At 40.7% G+C, this 20,293-nt stretch overlaps 1 protein-coding gene across 1 annotated transcript in view; it reads left to right on the forward strand.

The window, feature by feature from the left end:
• Myrfl (myelin regulatory factor like) overlaps positions 1-15,169 on the forward strand; it is a 108,503-nt gene extending 93,334 nt beyond the window's left edge. The window contains exons 21-26 of the mRNA XM_045152239.1: positions 7,855-7,917; positions 8,484-8,571; positions 14,048-14,122; positions 14,263-14,383; positions 14,697-14,771; positions 14,885-15,169. Coding sequence (XP_045008174.1) covers positions 7,855-7,917; positions 8,484-8,571; positions 14,048-14,122; positions 14,263-14,383; positions 14,697-14,771; positions 14,885-14,971 — 509 coding nt within the window. The 3' untranslated portion in view covers positions 14,972-15,169. The remainder of the gene's footprint in view (positions 1-7,854; positions 7,918-8,483; positions 8,572-14,047; positions 14,123-14,262; positions 14,384-14,696; positions 14,772-14,884) is intronic.
• Positions 15,170-20,293: the final 5,124 nt, after the last annotated feature.

Raw genomic sequence — 20,293 nt, forward strand, 5'->3', positions numbered from 1 at the left:
TCTCTCTCTCTCTCCCCATCTCTCTCTCTCTATTGCTCTCTCACATAAAAAAAGAGGAAACATAGAAGAACAAAATGAACAACAATATTTGTAAGCAGTCCTGATGGCTGCTACACAGAATATAGTCTGTGGACAGTTTGGAGTCAGTAATGTATTTTCCTTTTTGCTTGGTATTATTTTATATCACAGTGTTGGAGGTGATAAAGTAGTATTTTAATGGAAGGCACTGTCATAGCAGCTTCCATGAATAAGCTATTTACTCCTCACAGGTCTTCCTGATAGATCCTTAATATTCCTGTTTTTTTCTTTTCTCTAGTGAGAAAGGTAAGACACAGTTTTCCCTTATAACACATTTTTCCCTCATGAGAACAGTATTGAATTGAGCTTGGGAATAGATGTCTAACTACAAAATGAAGATAAAGCTTCATTTTGAAATAAAAATAAAAAGAAATGTTCAGTCATCACATTCTCAACAATATCCCTAGAGCTCTCACCTCTTATGGCAGCACATGGAAACATGGTTGGCAGCTTTCCCTCCCCCTCTCTTTTTACCTTGAGTGTCCTGACTGTGGACAGATGATGTACTTCTGTGAGAGCAGGACCCAGAAGTGAATACCCCACCTGTGAAAGATGTACCAATAGCAATGGATTATAAATAGGCCAAGGTCATGGCTGGTCCACTCTTCATTTTCATGGTTTCTTGGTCCTCTGAGTGAATTTACTATAGTAACAACTAGCTCTTTATATGAAGAGAATATTGAGAACATCCCTTAGCACACCAGACAAAGGCTTGCTTTTCTTGTTTTAGTGACAATGGTAGGCTCATCTTGAATTTCTATGCCTTTGGAGAAAGATGATCTGCTCTCAAGTGCTTGGTTGTGTCATAGGATGTCACACTAGTGACATCTTACCCTTTTGATCCTGACACTATTATTAACACACTTTCACCATAAATGGATTGAGAAAAGCATGCTCCCCCCACACAGACTGGTACATCCATAACCCCCACAGTGGATACGAGTGACCTCACTGAAGTGGGTCCTCAGTGTAACAGGGTGGGGGGAGGGAGCATAAGAGTATAACCAGGTGAGAAGATGACCAATATGCAATATGTTCATATAATAAAGTTCTCAATATAAAAAATGTGGTGATTATAATGAACTCAATTCAGGAGTAACAGGGCTTGTTTGTAACTGAGTTGTCTTTATGTTACATTCATACTATTAAATTTGGTCATTGGTAAACTGAAAGAAACAAATAAACCCAACCAAAATTAAGCAAACAAAACTGATTCTCCAGGACAGTTGCTATCACAGTTAGACTTGGAATCTGGAATTCCTTTTTCCCTGACTGTTTCTCCCATCTCTGTCCACCATCCTGCCTTCGTTTATTTGGACTTGAGATACACACATACATGAATCCAGGTCTACAGGGGCAGAAAGCAACCACTCTAAGGCTCTAGAAAGCCTTTTCCATGCTCTTCTGCCCACTAGGTCTGCCATTAGCCATTGGGATGCCACCAGTGCAAGATCTTTTTGAGGGTCCAGGGAAAGGCCTGGTCCTCTGCTGGTGATCCAGGGTATAGGATAGCCTTGGGGCTCCTAAGTATGAAAAGGGAGAAGGCAGGGTGACTGTTATTTCCAACCAGATGTTTCTAAGGCATTCAAGGACAATTAAAACTGAAGGAATAAAAATGAAAAAGAAATTCAAGAAATAAAATAAAAACTTGGGAATCTCTCAGTGGGATGCAGAGTAATATCTAACAGTTTACCAGGCCCCAATAGGCACTTATGAGCCTCCTCCCTGAGGAGTCAGATAGCAACAAAATAAATGAAAGAAAATCAGCATTTTATGACATGCTGGGCTTAAGTCATTGTTTTTCTTTTGGGTCTACATGGATTGTGTGTTTGTAAAGTCTCTCTGGGAAAAGCTACACCTTATTCTATTCATTCATTTTGTCCCATCTTTCCCCCTTAAAAAAAAAATTTTTTTTTAATTTATTTATTTGAGAGCGACAGACACAGAGAAAGACAGATAGAGGGAAAGAGAGAGAATGGGCGCGCCAGGGCCTCCAGCCTCTGCAAACGAACTCCAGACGCGTGCGCCCCCTTGTGCATCTGGCTAACGTGGGACCTGGGGAACTGAGCCTTGAACTGGGGTTCTTAGGCTTCATAGGCAAGCACTTAACCGCTAAGCCATCTCTCCAGCCCTAAAAAAAAAAATTTTAAGAAAGATCAATCAGGAAGCGAAAAGTGTTTCAGAACATTGAACTTCTGCTCTGAGGAAACAACTGAATATGATGGAGTGGATTTTAATTCATGGAACCCAAAAGATTGAGGTAGTCAGTAGAGTTAGATATTAGGTGGCATTGCATTGATGGAATTCTGCAGATTATAAGAGAGTTGGTGAGTTCAAAAATAGTCATAAAGAAAAGTCACAAAGCAAAAAGGCATGTGGAGTTCAGGCTCATTTTATTTTAGACATTGGAACTCTGCAAAGAGCCTGTGGCCAAAAGAAACTGAGAGGCATATGTAAAGTGAAGGTTACTCTTGTATTACTACAAGAGGGTTTATGGTTTTATAATAACCAATGTTTTAGAGTTGAAAAGATTGCTTCAGAGAAGTGAGAAACTAAAAGTGTTTTTTAGGGGATCCAAAATGTATTTTCTACCTTTGAAAAATAATTTTCATAATTCCAATCTTCAAGATTATCACTTCTCAACCTTGCCTTTTATTATTGTTCTAAAAAACACTTCAGCAGGGTATAGAAGCCCAGGCCTGGAATCCCCATACTTGGGACGATTAGAAGTTCCAGGCCAGCTCCTTACATGGTGTAACCCTATCTCAAAACACCAAACACCAAGACAAAACAAAACAAATGGCAATACTTTTTATCGCCAGATATTCAGTCCTATTTATAGGGCTCTCCAAGAATGTAGAAACACAGTTTTGTGGAAGAGAGGCAAATGTGTACTGTATGGCTGGAATTTATAATGACCTTTTCCTGCAGAGTCGGCAGGAAAGTAGAACAAAAGGTATGGGGGTGGGGGCAGACAGGATGGTGAAGTTCTGGATTCCACTTCTCTTTAAGCCTCATTTGCCTCAGGACCTACAGCCTTCTGTCTAAGCAGCTTAAGGAAAACTAACAGTAGAAGAAAGACATGCGCCTGATAGTTATTACTGAGCTAGACTCTAAGACAATTGGGAACTCTTGGTAAGCATACGGATTTATATGTAAAAGGGAAATGAATATTCAGTTTTCTAGAAAATTCTCATATCTCAAGATCCATTTCTTTTTTAAAGGAAAACATCTTGTCGGGTGGGTGCTCAGAAACTTGTTCTACCTCCCAGCCTCCCACATCTAGTCTTAACAGCCTTCAACTCTCTATTTGGGAGTTTTCTCTTTGCATGTTTAAAAGAAAAGAGAAAATAGCAGTTAGACAGCTGACCTTTCTTATTCTTTTCTGTCTTCTTTCCCTGGATCTTTTCCTTCTACCCTTCTTCAAATATTTGTTGAGTAGCCACAGCGAGCCTGGCAGGTGCTGCCTAGGGAAGCATGATTGTGACCAAGGCCTTCTTCAACAAATTCTCAGTCGGGTGAGCAGGCCAGGAAGCAAACCCTCCCGTTGAATGAGAGATGCCTGGGAGAGATTGTCCCCAAGCATTGCGCCCCGTTGCTTCTGCTGTCTATGCTGAAGTTTGGTAGAGAAACTCACATAGGTCTCTATCTACAAATTTAAAAAAAGAATGCCCAAACTACAAAATCCTCTCATTAGATTTGTCTAGCATTTTTGTAAGTTTTTATTATTATTATTTTTTAAGACTGTGACAAAATATCTGAGAAAAGCAACTTGAAAGTGAAACATTTTGGTTTGTGGTTTCACAGGCGCCAGTCATTTGGCTCGGTTACTTTGGGCCTGAAGTGGACAGACAAACCATCAGGGCGGTGGGAGCACGTGGAGGATGAGGCTGCTTACCTCTTGACAGCCAGGAAACAGAGAGCCAGCCTGGCCTAGCAGGCTTCCTCCTGCTGCTTTTGCTCCATCCCAACCCCCTTATTGGATGAAGCCATTCGCATTCAGGGTGTACCTTTCCCTGCTTTGGGAAATTTCTGGAAATGCCCTAGCTGACACACCCGAGGATGCTTTGTGAATTGCCTAGGCTGTGAGTTCTTAAACTTTTTCCCCCTGTGACCCCTTTTATCCAGTGCTTGGAATTGAACTAGGTCCTTAGGCTTGCAAGGCACTTTGTTGACTGAGCTATCTCCCTGGCTTGACATGCGATTTTAGAATCCACGCTGAGAACACTGCTTTGTTCAAATATATGGTCCAAAATGGTAGATGTATTTTTAGGGACAGTTCATAAATTGTTGGAAATTCTATTCTAAACCCTAGCCACAGTTCATTTAATGACTTTTAAAAAACAAAACTCAACTTGACAACTCAAACAATAATTTTAAAATCAAACATCCTAACACCATCCAATCTGAACATATACTAATTGGAGACTTACACACTAAGGATTTATGGTAGGCAAATATGAAAAGTCTTTAGAGCCGGGCGTGGTGGCACACGCCTTTAATCCCAGCACTCGGGAGGCAGAGGTGGGAGGATTGTGAGTTCGAGGCCACCCTGAGACTCCATAGTGAATTCCAGGTCAGCCTGGGCTACAGTGAGACCCTACCTCGGAAAACCAAAAAAAAAAAAAAAAAAAAAAAAAAAAGTCTTTGAATTCTGTAATTAATCCATTATGTTTCGACAAAAGCAGAAAACTGTATATACAGTAAAAAGATGGCAATTGGCTGAGGAGATGGCTTAGTAGTAAAGGCACTTGCCTGCAAAGCCAAAGGACCTAGGTTTGATTCCCCAGAACCCACATAAGCCAGATGCACAAGGTGGCACATGCATCTGGAGTTCGTATGCAGTGGTTGGAGGCCCTGGCTTGCTCTCTCTCTCTCTCTCTCTCTCTGCTTCTCTCTCTCTCTCAAATAAATAAATAAAATAAAAAAGTTAAAAAAATCATGGCAATTTATAGCAGGCAATAGTTTCAAATCTGAGCTGAGGTGATTAAGGCAACACGTGTTGCTGCTGGGTGGTGTGACGGCGTGCATGGTGCAAAGTGCACATGGCGTGTGTTCAGAACCAAAGCTGCAGCAAAGTCACACAAGTTAACATGAACAAGCGCCGAAACCTTGGATTTGTCTGTTGCTAAGATTTTGACCCCCGCCCCCCACCATACTTGGTTATGTGACCCTGAATATGCTGTGGACTAGGATCCAGTAGAGTTGATGAAAAGATTAACCATCATACCACTAAGGGATTGTTTATCTACTTTAAAAAGCTACATTTTGTGGGGGGTTAGTTTTTGGAGGTAGGGTCTTGCACTAGCTCAGGCTGACCTGAAATTCACTATGTGATCTCAGGGTGGCCTTGAACTCACAGTGATCCTCCTACCTCTGCCTCCCAAGTGCTGGAATTAAAGGCATGCGCCACCACGCCTAGCTCCTGCAGGGGGAAGAGAGACTGTGTGAAAGAGAATGGGTGCACCAGCGTCTCTAGCCACTGCAAAGGAACTCCAGACATATGTCCCACCTTGTGCATCTGGCTTTAAGTGGGTCCTGGAGAATTGAACTCAGGTCATTAGGCTTTGTAGGCAAGTGCCTTAACCACTGAGCCATCTCTCCATCACCAAAGCTGCATTTTTTTCTAGTCTTAAGAATATCTGAGCAGTTATCTTTTCAAAATAGCTTTTGTTTGTTTGTTTGAGGTAGAGTCTCATTCTAGCCCCGGCTGATTTAGAACTCACTCTGTAGTCCCAGGCTGGTCTTGAACTCACAGCAATCCTCTTACCTCTGCCTCCCAAATGCTGGGATTAAAGGCAGGCACCACCACACCTGGCCAAAAATAGCTTTTAAAATGCCTTTATTTACTTATTTAGCTCTGCCAGGGCTGTGGCTCCACACCAGTGATGGGCTCCTCTTTTCTACTGGCTGCAAGTCCATCCTTACCTTACACTTTAAACTCGCTTTATTTTTTTTCTTGTGTGGATCAAATCAGACATTTTCAGGATGACGAGATGGTGGTTTTGGAATAAGCTGGTTTGGATTGGAAGCCTTTTTCTACTCCTTTCACACACAGTGAACCCCTTGTACCTAAGGTAGCTGAGCCCGTGGGGCAACCATCCTCTTGGGCCATTGTAACACACTCAGAATAATGCATAGTGGATCATTGGTATAGCTATCATTATTCTCCAATGCCAAAACACAGATGGTCCCCTATAACTTTTCCTAATATTTCATATTCCAGTTATTAAATCACCAGGAAGGAGCACCCAGTTTATTTGATAAATTTTGCTTATCTTTAGAAACTACTTGTATAATGGTAAATACTTCATCATTTTCCCATGGAAACAGTTTTGTTCCTATTTTCTTCATTTGTAACTCACTCTGTCCACTGCCCTTGAAACCTAGTCTCTAATTTAGTACGGCCTATTATGCAACAGAGAGGTCATACATTAGATATGGTTGGATAAACCAATGGGGACAGATAGATGCACCCTTGACTCCATGCTCTGGTGGCAGCTGTCTCAAGTCTAAAGGGAGGATTCAATCAAACGTTTCCTTTCCTTTGGGTCTCCCGGAGCAGTTCAGAAATCAGATTGCAATATGCTTGCTGCGGTTTCCCGCTCTTCCCTGTTTTCTGAACGTTACCTTTGTGATGATCTCTGTTCAGCAGTCACCTATGAACCAGGCTTGGGGTGGACAGAGCTGTTGCCTTTAGGACCTGTTCTCACTCAGGTAGAACTGGGGTGAACACAAAGGGAACCCTGGCATCTTGGACTGCCCAGCAGAGGAATGGGCTATCTCTGAAGCTGTGAGTCTCCTGTTATTGGAGGTAGTCACACTGGGATCCTCTAATGATTTCTCTCCAATCTTTATGTTATCATAAGTTATGCCAAGGTAAGTAGAAAAGGCCTCAGGTAATCTAAGTAAAATGGTCTGCATTAGCAACATTACTCATTCAGAAACTAGATAAGAAATAAAACTACAACTAGGTCTCATGAATCAGGGGGGAAAAAAAGGTTCCCATAGTATAAGCAAGACTATACCACCAGATACAGAGGATTTAAGGAATTCAATAGGGGTTCCTTATTCTGGAATGTCATGAAAGGGGAAAAACACATTAAGTGATTAAGATTGTATGCTTTCCACATAGTGACAGGTATATGTCACTGATTGATGGCTACATGATGGTGCCAAAATAAATGCTTCAGCACTGGAAAGGAGGGAGCTGTGAGCTACAGGGCCTCCTCAGATGGTGGTGTAGTCTGCTCAGGCTGCCAGAACAGAGAACTCCTAGCAGGTGGCGAAAAGAGCAGACATTTGTTTTCTCCAAGGTTTGTAGGCTGGAAGCCCCAAATCCAGAGGCCCTCAGGGCTGTCTTATGCTGCCTCTCCTTGGTCTGCCCTCTCCTGTTGCCCCCTCACATAATCTTCCCTTCGTGCATATGCACCCCCACATCTCCCTGTTGCCTATATTTGCTCTGGTAAGGCCACCCTAGTAGCCTCCTTTTAAATAAATTATCTCTTTAAAGGCCCTATCTCCAAATAACATTCTGAGGAAGAAGAGGTTAGGATTTCAACACATGACTGGGGGGCTAGGCAACTCAGTCCATATTACATAGCTTCCTGGAGGAGAGAGTGAACTAGATATGTAAGGAATGGAATAGGACCAGGTAGGTGGAAAGGTGGGAGAAAGAAAGAAAGAAAGGACTCATTCAGTTCACAGTGCACGGGGTATTTCCTTTTTCTCATCCTGAACAAGCCCTAATGACTGATGGATGTTTTTACTCTTCAGAAGACAAAAGCAAATCACTTCTGGCCAGAGATGTGCACGTTAGACCTGACTGGGGCAGTGACTGTAAGTTGACATTTTAGTGACACTCATATTGCCTTTGGGGGTCAGGTGGAATTACAAGCAAAAAAAAAAAAAAAAGCATTACTGGAGTGGAAAACAGGAACAAAAGAAGCACATACATCCTACCACCACACACACCAACGGGGCCACTCTCCATATTCAGCCATCCTGACCTCTAATGAGACCAATGAGGCCACTCACTGCCAGAGAAGTTGAGGTTGAGTTCTTTGTACTTTTTTAAGTCTTCTTCTTTGGTTCTAATTATGTTTTAGTTCATTTTCTAGTTTTGGAAGCAGACTGCATTTTGCGTGGCACCCTCCATCTCCAGTAAAATTCAATTGAGTAGGTCCAGAAATTGTTTTGGATGTTATACATATATTGGAGCCTAGATTTTTATTAATTTTTTTTCTTAAAATTTCCTATAACCATACCTCAACCAAAACAAAAGCCCCAACTCCTACCTTCTCCTCCTTTTCCCTTTTGAGTACATACATGGGATTGCATTTATATAGGCACCTCTCTCCCCCTACACAAGTTTATTTTCTTTCCTATATTTCTTCTCAATCCAGGGATTGATACAACCATCAGTTCTATTCAGATCATGGAAATCCAGCAAGTCATAGATCGTCGCTACTGCAGCAGAATGCTCCAGTGCGGGTGGGTGAGCCTCCCCACATTGGCTGTCCAGAATTACTCAGCACCCTAGTTTGAAATGGCACTGAAAAACAACTGCATGGTGAAATCAATGTGCACTTACATCGTTCCTTAAGAGAAGACACATGGGGTGCAGAGGGATAAGAGAATTATAAAATGGTGTTAGTAAACCACAGCCCAGTGATCATGTGACTGAGTGTGCAAGCATAATTGTATGTGTGTGTGAGTGTGCAACCATGAAAAGAGTGTGCAGGTATGTATGAGTTGTGTAAGTGTATATGTGAGTATGTAAATGTGTGAGTGTGTATAGTGTAACCTGTGTGTAGTAGACAGCTTCAGTTCGCTGGGATCAACCTCCAGATCAGACACAGTTATGGAGAAAGGAAGTTTACTAAAGATAGAGGAGAAGTTCCATGAGGGCAGAAGAAGCTGGCTCAATTTCATAGGCCCACACTGAGAGCAAAAGCCAAAGCCACCAACACCAGTACATGCAAGCACACCTTAGGAACTCTAGGCAAAGTTCAAACACTTGGCATATCTTAGTTTGGAATTCAGATCTACCCTAGGGCCCTAGAATCCATCCACAGTGACGCCTGCTACAGCCAGGTGGCTACAGATCTAAATCAAAACCTTGAATAAACTCCTGTATCTATCGGATACAAACTACCACAGTGTGTGTGTAAAGTGTGTGCACAAGAGTGTAAGTATAAATGTGTTTACCAGAGTGTGTGAGTGCAAGTGTATAAGCATGTAACTGTGTGCAAGAGTGCAAGTGTGTGATCATGTAACCAAGTGTGTAAGTGTGCAACCAAGAACAAGCGTGTGCATGAAGATATAAGTGCAGGTATGTGATGAAGTGAATGAGTATGAGGGTGTTTGTGAGTGTGTAAATACTTGAGCATGTGAATGTGCAAACACAAAATGAATAGATGTGTAAACATGTGAATGAACAAACTTGCAAATGTGCAGTTGTGCATAAGTGTGTAAAGGTGCAAGAGTGTAAAAGTGTGCTCATGTAAAAATGTAAACTGTGTGCAAGAGTAAGTGTATGTATAAATGTGTTTGTGAGAGTGTTGGGTACAAGAGTGTTACTGTAAGCATGTAAGTGTCTGAGTGTGTAAGACTATAAACATGCAATCGTGTAACTCACTGTGAAACCAAGTACAACAGGTTCAAATGAGTGTGTAAACTAGTGATCATGTAGGTGCTACAGTACAAGTGTGTAATCATGTGACTGAGTGCAAGTGAGTGTAGAAGTATGTAAATGTGTGTGTGCAAGCATGCAGATGTGTGATCATGTGTTTGAAATTGTAAACATACAATTGTGTATGTGTGTGAAAGTGCAAAATATGTGAGCATGCAGGTATGCCCATCTGCAATGTGTAAGTGTGGCTAATTGAGTGAGAATGGGCAAAAGCATTTAAAGGTGTGAGTGTGTACATGTGTGAATGATTGGGTGTGTGATTATATGATCATGTGAGTGTGTACATGTGACTGTGAAAGTGTGTATATGTATAACTGTGTAGGTGTGTAAAAGTATATGAGTGTGCAAATGTGTGCTCATATGACTCAGCACAAGTGTGTGTGGGTACAAATGTGAGAGTATGTGAGTGCAAGCCTGTATGCGTGTGAGCATATAAATGTCTTGAGTGTAAGTCCACAAGTGTTCATTCCAAAGACACATGCCCTCATGTCCAGCCTGTAACCTGGATTTTAATTTGTTTGTGATGCCTATATTCAGCACCACTGTGGTGACTTCTCACAAAGCCCTAGGAAGTTGGTCATTTTCTGTGAGCTTGAAAAAGTTTGTCCCATATCACTCACCTAATATGAACCAGAAAGAGTCACATTGGTTGGATGACATTATGAAGAAGAATCAGGCTACTCAGGCTCAAATCCTAGAATTTGAATAGTTTCTTCTCCTTACATGTTTACTTCTCAAACTTTGTAAAAATATATATATGATGAAATATGATCAATTAAGTTGGGTTGCTGAGAAACACGCTCGTGCTGAGAGACACATAATAGGCAATGAAGGGCTGGAGAGATGGCTTAGCGGTTAAGCGCTTGCCTGTGAAGCCTAAGGACCCCGGTTCGAGGCTCGGTTCCCCAGGTCCCACGTTAGCCAGATGCACAAAGGGGCGCACGTGTCTGGAGTTCGTTTGCAGAGGCTGGAAGCCCTGGCGAGCCCATTCTCTCTCTCTCCCTCTATCTGTCTTTCTCTCTCTGTGTCTGTCGCTCTCAAATAAATAAATAAAAAATTAAAAAATAATAATAATAGGCAATGAAGTCCATATATCTAAACTTTCCCAGAACAAATACAGACTATGTATGTATGTATGTATGGTTCTCAGTATACATTGCTTAAGTTTTCTGAGGTATAACTGACAAGCAAAATTGTATATGTTCAAAATATACAATGTAAAGTTTTGCTTTCATATTCTTTATTTTTTTTCTTTTTTTAGTATGTGCCATGTGTATGTATAGTATATGCACCTTGTGTGCACATATGTGGAGGCCAGAATGGAACATTGGTGTCTTTTTTTTTTAAAATATTTTTTATTTTTATTATTTATGAGAGAGAGAGAGAGTGGGCACACCAGGGCCTCTAGCCACTGCAAATGAACTCTAGATGCATGTGCCACCATGTGCATGAGCTTTAAGTGGGTACTGGGGAGTTGAACCTGGATCCTTAGGCTTCACAGGCAAGTGCCTTAACCACTAAACCATCTCTCCAGCCCAGGGTATCTTTATCTTTCTTCTGCCCTGTCTTTTTGAGACAGTCTCTCACTCAACCTGGAGTTTCAGACCATAGATTCCCAGCAATTCTCCTGTTTCTGTTTGCATCAAGACTGGAGTTCCAGATATGCATGACTACATCTGGCTTTTTTTTTTTTTTTTTTTTTTTTTTTTTGAGATAGGGTCTCATTCTAGCCCAAGCTGACCTGGGAGCTCACTCTGTAGTCCCAGGCTGGCCTTGAACTCAGTGATTCTTCTGCCTCTGCTGCCGGAGAGTGCTGGCATTAAAGGCATGAACCCCCATGCCAGGCTTCACAGGCAAGCGCTTAACCGCTAAGCCATCTCTCCAGCCCTAGTTGGGAGATTATTGATAACTGTTCAGATCTCCATGCTTGTTATAGGTCTATTTAAGTGATTAATCTCATTTTTATTTAATTTAGGTAGGTCATATAGATCAAGGAAGTCATCCATTTCTTTCAGATTTTCGTACTTAGTGGAGTATATGCTTTTATAGTATGTCCCTATGATTTTTTGAATTTCTCTGGAATCTGTTGTGATGTTACCTTGTTCGTCTCTGATTTTATTAATTTGTGTCTCTTCTCTCTTTCTTTTGGTCAGATTTGCTAAGGGTTTATCAATCTTGTTTATCCTTTCAAAGAACCAACTCTTTGTTTCATTAATTCTTTGGATTGTTCTTTTTGTTTCTATTTCATTAATTTCTGCCCTAATCTTTACTATTTCTTCCCGTCTACTGATTTTTGGTTTGCCTTGTTCTTCTTTTTCCAAGGCTTTAAGGTAAAGCATTAGGTCGTTTACTTGCAACCTTTCTAATTTCTTAATATAGGCACTTAAGGCTATAAATTTACCTCTTAGAACTGCCTTCATTGTGTCCCAGAGATTTTGGTATGTTGTGTTCTCATTATCATTTGACTCTATTAATTTTTTGATTTCCTTCTTGATTTCTTCATTGACCCATTCATCATTTAGTAGTGTATTATTTAGTTTCCATGATTTTGTGTATGCTCTATAGCCTTTCTCGCTACTGATTTGTAGTTTAATTCCATTGTGTTCAGATAGAATGCAAGGAATTATTTCAGTTTTCCTGAATTTGTTAAGATTTGCTTTGTGTCCTAATATATGGTCTATGTTAGAGAATGTTCCATGTGCTGCTGAAAAGAATGTATATTCTGCAGCCTTTGGATGAAATGTCTTGTATACATCTGTTAAGTCCATTCCTTCTATGACCTCATTTATTCCAGTTGCTTCTCTGTTTATTTTTTCCTGGGATGACCTGTCAATTGATGAGAGTGGGGTGTTAAAGTCACCCACCACCACTGTGTTTGGTGTTATCTGTGACCTTCATTCTAATAGTGTTTGTTTGACGAATTTAGGAGCCCCCATGTTAGGTGCATATATGTTTAGGATTGTAATGTCCTCCTGTTGGAGTATGCCCTTAATCAATATAAAGTGACCTTCCTTATCTTTCTTGACTAACGTTGGACTAAAGTCTACCCTGTCTGATATTAGGATAGCAACCCCTGCTTGTTTTCTAGGCCCATTTGCTTGAAACCCTGTCTTCCAACCTTTCACCCTAAGATAATGTCTATCCTTTGTAGAAAGGTGAGTTTCTTGGAGACAACAAATTGTAGGATCCTGCTTTTTAACCCAGTCTACAAACCTATGTCTTTTCGTTGGGGCATTGAGGTCGTTGATATTAAGAGATATTATTGAAAGGTGTGTATTTATGTTTGCCTTTTTTTTTTTTTTTTTGTGGTTCTGGTTCTACCTGTGCTCTCTTCAGTTAACTAGTATTTGAGTATTGCTTGTTTTTTCTAGGTTCCTTATATGTATGCTTTTCCTTTTCTTCAGCATGGAGGATTCTATCAAGTATTTTCTGTAGAGCTGGTTTTGTCTTCAAATACTCCTTTAATCTGCTTTTGTCATGGAATGTCCTTATTTCTCCGTTTATTTGAATGGATAACTTTGCAGGATAAAGTAACCTTGGTTGACAGTTGTTATGTTTCAGAACTTGGAATATATCACTCCAAACCCTTCTGGCTTTAAAAGTTTGTGTTGAATAATCTGCTGTAATCCTTGCTTTTACATTTTTAACGACTTAAATTAATAAACAGAATCTGAAATGACTAGCTCTTTTTTTCTACTTGAGTGGCTGTAAGCCAGTCATAAAGAGTATTTGATTTAGGCAGAAATACATCATTTTGCTAAGGTTTTTCATTACAACAGGAATCCATGGAACTCCCCAATACTAAATAATAATCAGGATCATAATAATTATAGTAGTTTCAGGTTCTAAATGTACATATTTCCTGCTAAAATTGTTTAAAAGAAAGTGAGTTCTGGTAGAAAAACTAGTGTATTTAATGCTTCCTTTTCAGGAGAATTATAAGTTTGAGGCCTTTGCTGCATTTTTCTTCTGAAAAATATCTATAACATGCCTAAAAGCATTTGTTGTGCATTTCATTTTGAGTATTTGGTCTGGGATTCATTTTCGTCACCTTTAGATCTTGGTCATATATTTTATACTAAGACTTGAACAAGATCTCTCTGACATTGGACAAGTATGTCTCCGAAAACAATCATCCTATACAAGATTAAACTTGATCTTCTCAATTTATTATATAATATCTGACAGGTTGCATAGTGTGTAGTAAGTGGGAAAATGTCTTTGAAACCTTTCCTGCATATTTTGGTTTCTAATTTTATTTTCTTCTAAATTTAGACCTGGACATTATAATTACAATATTCCTGTTAATAAGAACACACCTACCAATGTCAAATTCTCCCTGGAAATCAAGTAAGTGCACAGCTGTAAGAAACAGGACTGCTTTGCAGGGATTTCCACAGTCCTGTCAGTCTCTCTTCAGGCCAAGGCAGAGCCTAGTAGGAGCTGCTAACTGCTTTCCCATGTGTCCCTCCTCCTTTTGTCTCTTGAAGCACAACAGAGCCATTGATAGTGTTTCAGTGCGAGTATACCCTTGGCAATATATGCTTCCACAGTAAAAGGGGAAACAAAGAGACCCAAAGCCACGGAGAAGTCTCCCAGGTGATGACACAGGTAATATGCTCTGGCTCCTTCACATGATGTCCTTGTTCCAGTAGAAGTGTGTTTAGAACTGTCACCTGCTCCTCACAGAAGGAGGGATCCTGGACCCAAATGCCACTGCTTCCTGCTGGCTGACCCTGGCCTCAGGGCTTGGCCTGGCATCTTCCCTGTGTCCTGCAGACATTCCAAAGACACATACCAGAAGCTGTTATCTTAAAGCATCTCTTAAGGAGGCCAAGGGAACACTTCCTCCACTGGTGTTGGTGAGCTTCCCCACTGCGTGTACAATGCAATTAATGACATGGTGCTCTTGCCCATTATTTAGGGATATCAGCACATCTGGAACCTTCCTGTGGCCCCATTCTCTGATAGTGCATACCATTTCCGTGTGGCTGCACCAGTAAGTTTGCCATTTATTGCCAGAAATTAAATAGTCAATAAACAAAAATACTTTCAGTTCCACAACAGTTATTTTTACATTAATCTTTCTCTCATTTTCTCCCATTTTCACAGGATTTAGCTGACTGTTCAACTGATCCATTTTTTGCTGGGATCTTCTTCACAGACTACTTCTTTTATTTCTATCGGCGCTGTACCTAATTTATTTAATTCCAGGACTGTAGTAAAGAAAAATACTCAGAAGTACAGTTCAAAGAAACTGGTAGTTCCTCTTGCAACTTCTTTTACCATTTCTGTAAAACATACGCATTTATTGTTGAACTAGATGCTAGGACTTATTCAGGTTTGGTTTCCAACAGTGTTGAGACATTAGTGAAGAGAATAAAGTGTTTTCTAGAACTTGACAGAATATAGTGTTTGATTTTGTCATGACACTGAAGAAAACATTTCCTGGAGTAATAAGTACTGCTGGCTTTGAAACTATTGCTTCAGAGATTAAGGAAGCTGTGAGGTGAAAATAAGTTTAGCATTAGCCAGGCGTGGTGGTGCATGCCTTTAATCTCAGCACTCAGGAGGCAGGCGTAGGAGGATCACCATGAGTTCGAGGCTACCCTGAGACTCCATAGTGATTCTAGGTCAGCCTGAGCCAGGTGAGACTCTACCTCAAAAAAAGACGAAGTCTAGCATTACTTTGTCTTTCTATATTTCAAAGCTTTTGAGAAAAGATGCCAAACAGCCATGTCAACTTGGGCCCACTATATATAGACTCTTGCATATATTGTGGGGGAGGGGAGAGGTTGTGGGAGACGTGGGTGAGGTCTGATGGTGAACTCACATTTAGGTTAATTGCTGGGCGTGGTGGCGCATGCCTTTAATCCCAGCACTCGGAGGCAGAGGTAGTAGGATTGCCATGAGTTCGAGGCCACCCTGAGACTACATAGAGAATTCCAGGTCAGCCTGGGTTAGAGTGAGACCCTACCTTGAAAAACAAAAAAACAAAACAAAACAAAAAATTTAGGTTAACTATTGTTTCCCTGTGTAGGTATTGTGACTTTGTATATGTACACATTAGTCTGCTATGAGATGGGTTAAGAGAAGGAATTGTTATGCTTGATGCGCTTTCAGCTTTCCATGTGGGTGCGCTGTGTTCCCTTGTGAGGATGGGTCCCTTCTATTCAGAGCCCACTGAGATGGACCAACCCAGCGGGTTCCATACTGTCTTGTGCTGCCTTGCTTCTGCATTCCATGGCATACCTCATCAAGGCTCTTGCCTGCTGTGCCTCTGCCTCCCTCTGGCCCCATGGTGCCCTTGTGTGTGACTTCCCACAGCACGGAAGTCCTTCTTGTCTTGGGAATGGTAAACCAAGGACTGTCTTTTGGCAGCAATCACCTCCTTATTTGTTGGTGCATTGTACCTCAGTTTTATAATAAGATTGCAATACCAGCCACTTTTAATTTATTTATGTTTTTAGTTTTGGTTTTTTGAGTTAGGGTCTCCCTCTAGTCCAGGCTGACTTGGAATTCACTCTGTAGTCTCAGGGTGGCCTTGAACTCATGGTAGTCCTCTACCTCAGCCTTCCTAGTACTGGGATTAGAGGTGTGCGCCACCACGCCGTGCTCACAAGTCACATTTGCTGTAGTTGCCCAGTGCAGGGCTGCTGAATGGCAGGCTTGCCGTAAGTTAACTTCCGTTAGGATGAGGGTATTTGTACCTTTCCTGTCACCATGGTAACAAGCACTAGTCTTGCCTGCTCCTCTGTCTCACTTTCAGACAGTATTAAGTATGTGACATGTAGATGGAAATCAACTGTGGGACCTTGACTTTTATGAGTAGATTTGGGTCTTACTCTCCCAGGGGCATTTTGGAATAAACTTCTGAACATAAAGGGGGTTTAATTCCATGACAAGGAGTTGAGACATTGAAGCTGGATAGCCTCAGCTATGAGTTCAATTCTTGACTGAACCTATTATTCCTTAGGCAAGTTATTTAACTTTCCCAAGCCACAGTTTCCTCATTTATACAAGGACGGTGAGCATTTACAGCAGAGAGATCAACAGAGATATGAACTATTACTGTAATGTTTGTATAAAATAGAATCACTGGGAAGATTGCAGGGGGATTACGAAGGGATTAGATAACTAAATACACTTGTATCTTCAAGTCACCTTCATCAAACAACAAACTGCACCAGAACATATGCATGCACATTGCATCACGCTTCTGTTTCTCTCCCTCCCTCTCTTTCCCTCCCTCCCTCTCTCTCTCTACATATACATGTATACATATACATATACATATACATATATATATAAATTTGGTTTTTTGAGGTAGGGTTTCACTCTAGTTCAAGCTGACCTGGAATTAATCCACTATGTAATCTCAGAGTGGCCTCAAACTCATGGTGATCCTCCTACCTCTGCCTCCTGAGTGCTGGGGTTAAAGGCGTGGGCTACCACGCCCAGCTTTTTCTATAATTTGAACATGAGTTTTTCTTTACTAACAGCATGGCCTTTGTAGAATATGGAATACAGTATGTAATTCTTGGGAGGAGCACTCCAGAACCCCCTCCACCACTCAGTTTCTTAGCGTCAAATCAAAACTTGTTTCTCCTGAAATATGGCATCAGCCTGTCCCCGAACAACCTGGGGCCAGGTAACAGAGTCCCTCTCTGCCTTCATAGAATCTCAGGTGGTCACTAATTAGACTCTTCCAGTAAAGGAATATTTGCCACAGCATAAATCCCACGTCATCTTTATTCATACAATTTTTGTTTGTTTGTTTTTCGAGGTAGGGTCTCACTCTAGCCCAAGCTGACCTAGAATTCATTATGGAGTCTCAGGGTGGCCTTGAACTCATGGAAAACCTCCTACGTCTGCCTCCCAAGTGCTGGGATTAAAGGTGTGCCTGGCTATTCATACAATTTTTTAAAAAACTTTGTTGACAATATTGTTATAAGTACATAGTTAATTTTGATCATAACCCCATGAAATTACCTTCTTTTGTCCTCCCTCCACCCTCCACATTTCACTGAATCCCTTGTTCCTTCCAACTAACCTCTTTTCTATCTTGTTGGGTTTTTCTTGTCCTTCTCCATCATACATGGCAGAATGTTGAAGAGTCAAACATTGTGCAGGGCTTGTGCACCTCATGACAGCCCTCTGTGAAATCATGAATGCAACAGTTCCAAAGCACTCCACCCCATCTCCTGACTCATGTCTCTTCCATCCCCTCTTCTGCAATGTTCCCTGAGCCTTGGAGTGGCTGATGTACAGATGTCTCATTTAGTGCTATTCATACACTTTTTAAGGACAACATGGGATTTCTGATATCAACAGTAATATTGACTCTAAGGGGATTTCTGGAAAATGAGTAGTTTTACCCCATTCAATTCCATTTGAAGGGAGGAGTATTTTTCCCACATGAAACCTTCAGGAGATTGTGTTGAAACTCTTCAGGCAAAAAAGGACTTAATACCATGAGCAGACCTGTGGCAGCCTCCGGCACACTGGGAGTAGTTAAATTTACTGGAAGAATAGAAATTGCTAGAAGATTCTCTTTGTATTTACAGCATTTTCCCAGCTGTGAGATTGACCCCTGTGGACCATGCTGCTTCGAGCCAGATAATTATCCTACTTTCCTCTGGAATATCCTCAAAGTCCAGTGATTAAAATGCCTCTAGCAACCTTCCTCCTCAAAACTCATAACCCCAGTTTAATGATGAGAAAACATCAGACACATCCTGAGACACAGTCTACAAAATGCTGGAAAAGTATCTCTTTAAATTGTCAAAGTGATCAAAAACAAGGAAAGTCTGAGAAGCTATCATAAGCAAGAGGAGCTCTAAGTGATAATCAAGTGAATTGTGGTACCCTGTGTGGGCCTAGAATAAAAAAGGATCTTAGGTACAAACTAAGAAAATTTGAGTAAAGTGTTCATGAAATTCTGAACTTTCTCTAATAATAATGTTACTATTATATATTTAATTCTGATGAGGTGGTAGTAATAAAAGAAATTAGGCATGGGATTTATAAGAATTCTCTATATTGCCTTTTTAATTAATTAGCAAGTCTTACACTGTTTTAAAATAAGATGTTTATTTTAAAGCATTCAGAAAAATATCTACAAGAGCTGAGTTAAAATATTACATGCTGCCACCAGGTACCACTGATGATTCCTCATAAAGTTAGTCATGAAAAATAGGTATCATTTTTTAACTTCAAGCTAAAGTATCATAGTTCTCTACTTTACCAATTATTTAAGGTCAGATTCAATATATATCAACTCAACCCAAATGTAGAGTATTATAACATAACCATATAGCATAAACAAATAGAATTCCAGCAGTTTTATGAGTTATAATAAAGGTACTCAAACAGGACTTTGAAAGTTCTAACTGATTTTTTTAAACAGTGAGCCAGAAAAATTCACTTATGACAATTGAGATGTATGTGGTCAACCCTCCAACATTTATAAGCCAAAATTATAGCACTCTGAACTTAGCTCTTCTTAAATTTCTATTTTAATTTTACCTATATAATTTTTTGTTTGTGGAGATGCTTTTTGAAACTCGGTCTCACTCTGTAACCCAGACTGATCTTAAACTCGCAGAAATCCTCCTGCTTCAGTGTCCCAGTTGCTGGGATTACAGGCATGGAGAAGTACACTTAATTCTCATACAGTTTTAGACTCTCATTTTTAGTGACAATCAATGGTACATTGAGTGGTGAAATTAATGAGCATCAAAAGGAAAAGCCCTCTGCTCCAAAAGTGATTCTGGTGGCAGTCACAGAGTACTTTCAAGACCTCAGAGCATTTGAGTCAACAAGGACTGTGTGAGATGGAGAGCGAAGGGAATCAGCGCTGTCTCTCATCATCTACACCGAGAAACTGAAGCACAAAGAGGTTAAACCAGCACAAGAAGTGAGCCAGCTTTCCTGGTGCCCAATTTCATCCCTGTTCACTAGACTACTTCACTTACCCTGGAGAATTTTCTCTTTGTTAACAAGTCTTTGGGGTTTATGAGACCACCAACTCAGATATTGACTCCCTGAAAAGATGCTAGCACACTAATGGCTCTGTTAAGTGATATTTCTTCAGGGCTTGTAAGGTGATTAGAGGCCACTTAGTCAAAACATAGAATGGAGAGGGGGCTGTGAGGGACAGAGAAGAGTGGAATCTCCTGTCACCAGCCACCAAGTTACATCTATTTATATTGCACTGGAGCTTAACAGCTCACTTAAGAATGTTGAGGATCAGCCACTCTAAGGAACACTCCAGTAAAATCTTCACTTGGCAGAGCTAATAGTGTTTGGCTTTCATGTCTTCAAGGGCATGTGTCATTGATTTTTGTGTCTGCTTCTAAAGAGCCAATTGAGCTCTTAAGAAACATCCAAGGATTTAAGATGTAGTGCATTTTTGATGAGGGGTTGTTTAAAGCATGTAGAAAGGCAGCTTCAGAGCCTTTTCCCTTTACCAACAGCATTGTGTATACAAGTCCACCCTTTCTTGGCTGGATTCCATGA

Source organism: Jaculus jaculus, chromosome 6 (genome assembly GCF_020740685.1).
Source record: "Jaculus jaculus isolate mJacJac1 chromosome 6, mJacJac1.mat.Y.cur, whole genome shotgun sequence".
NCBI lineage: Eukaryota > Metazoa > Chordata > Mammalia > Rodentia > Dipodidae > Jaculus > Jaculus jaculus.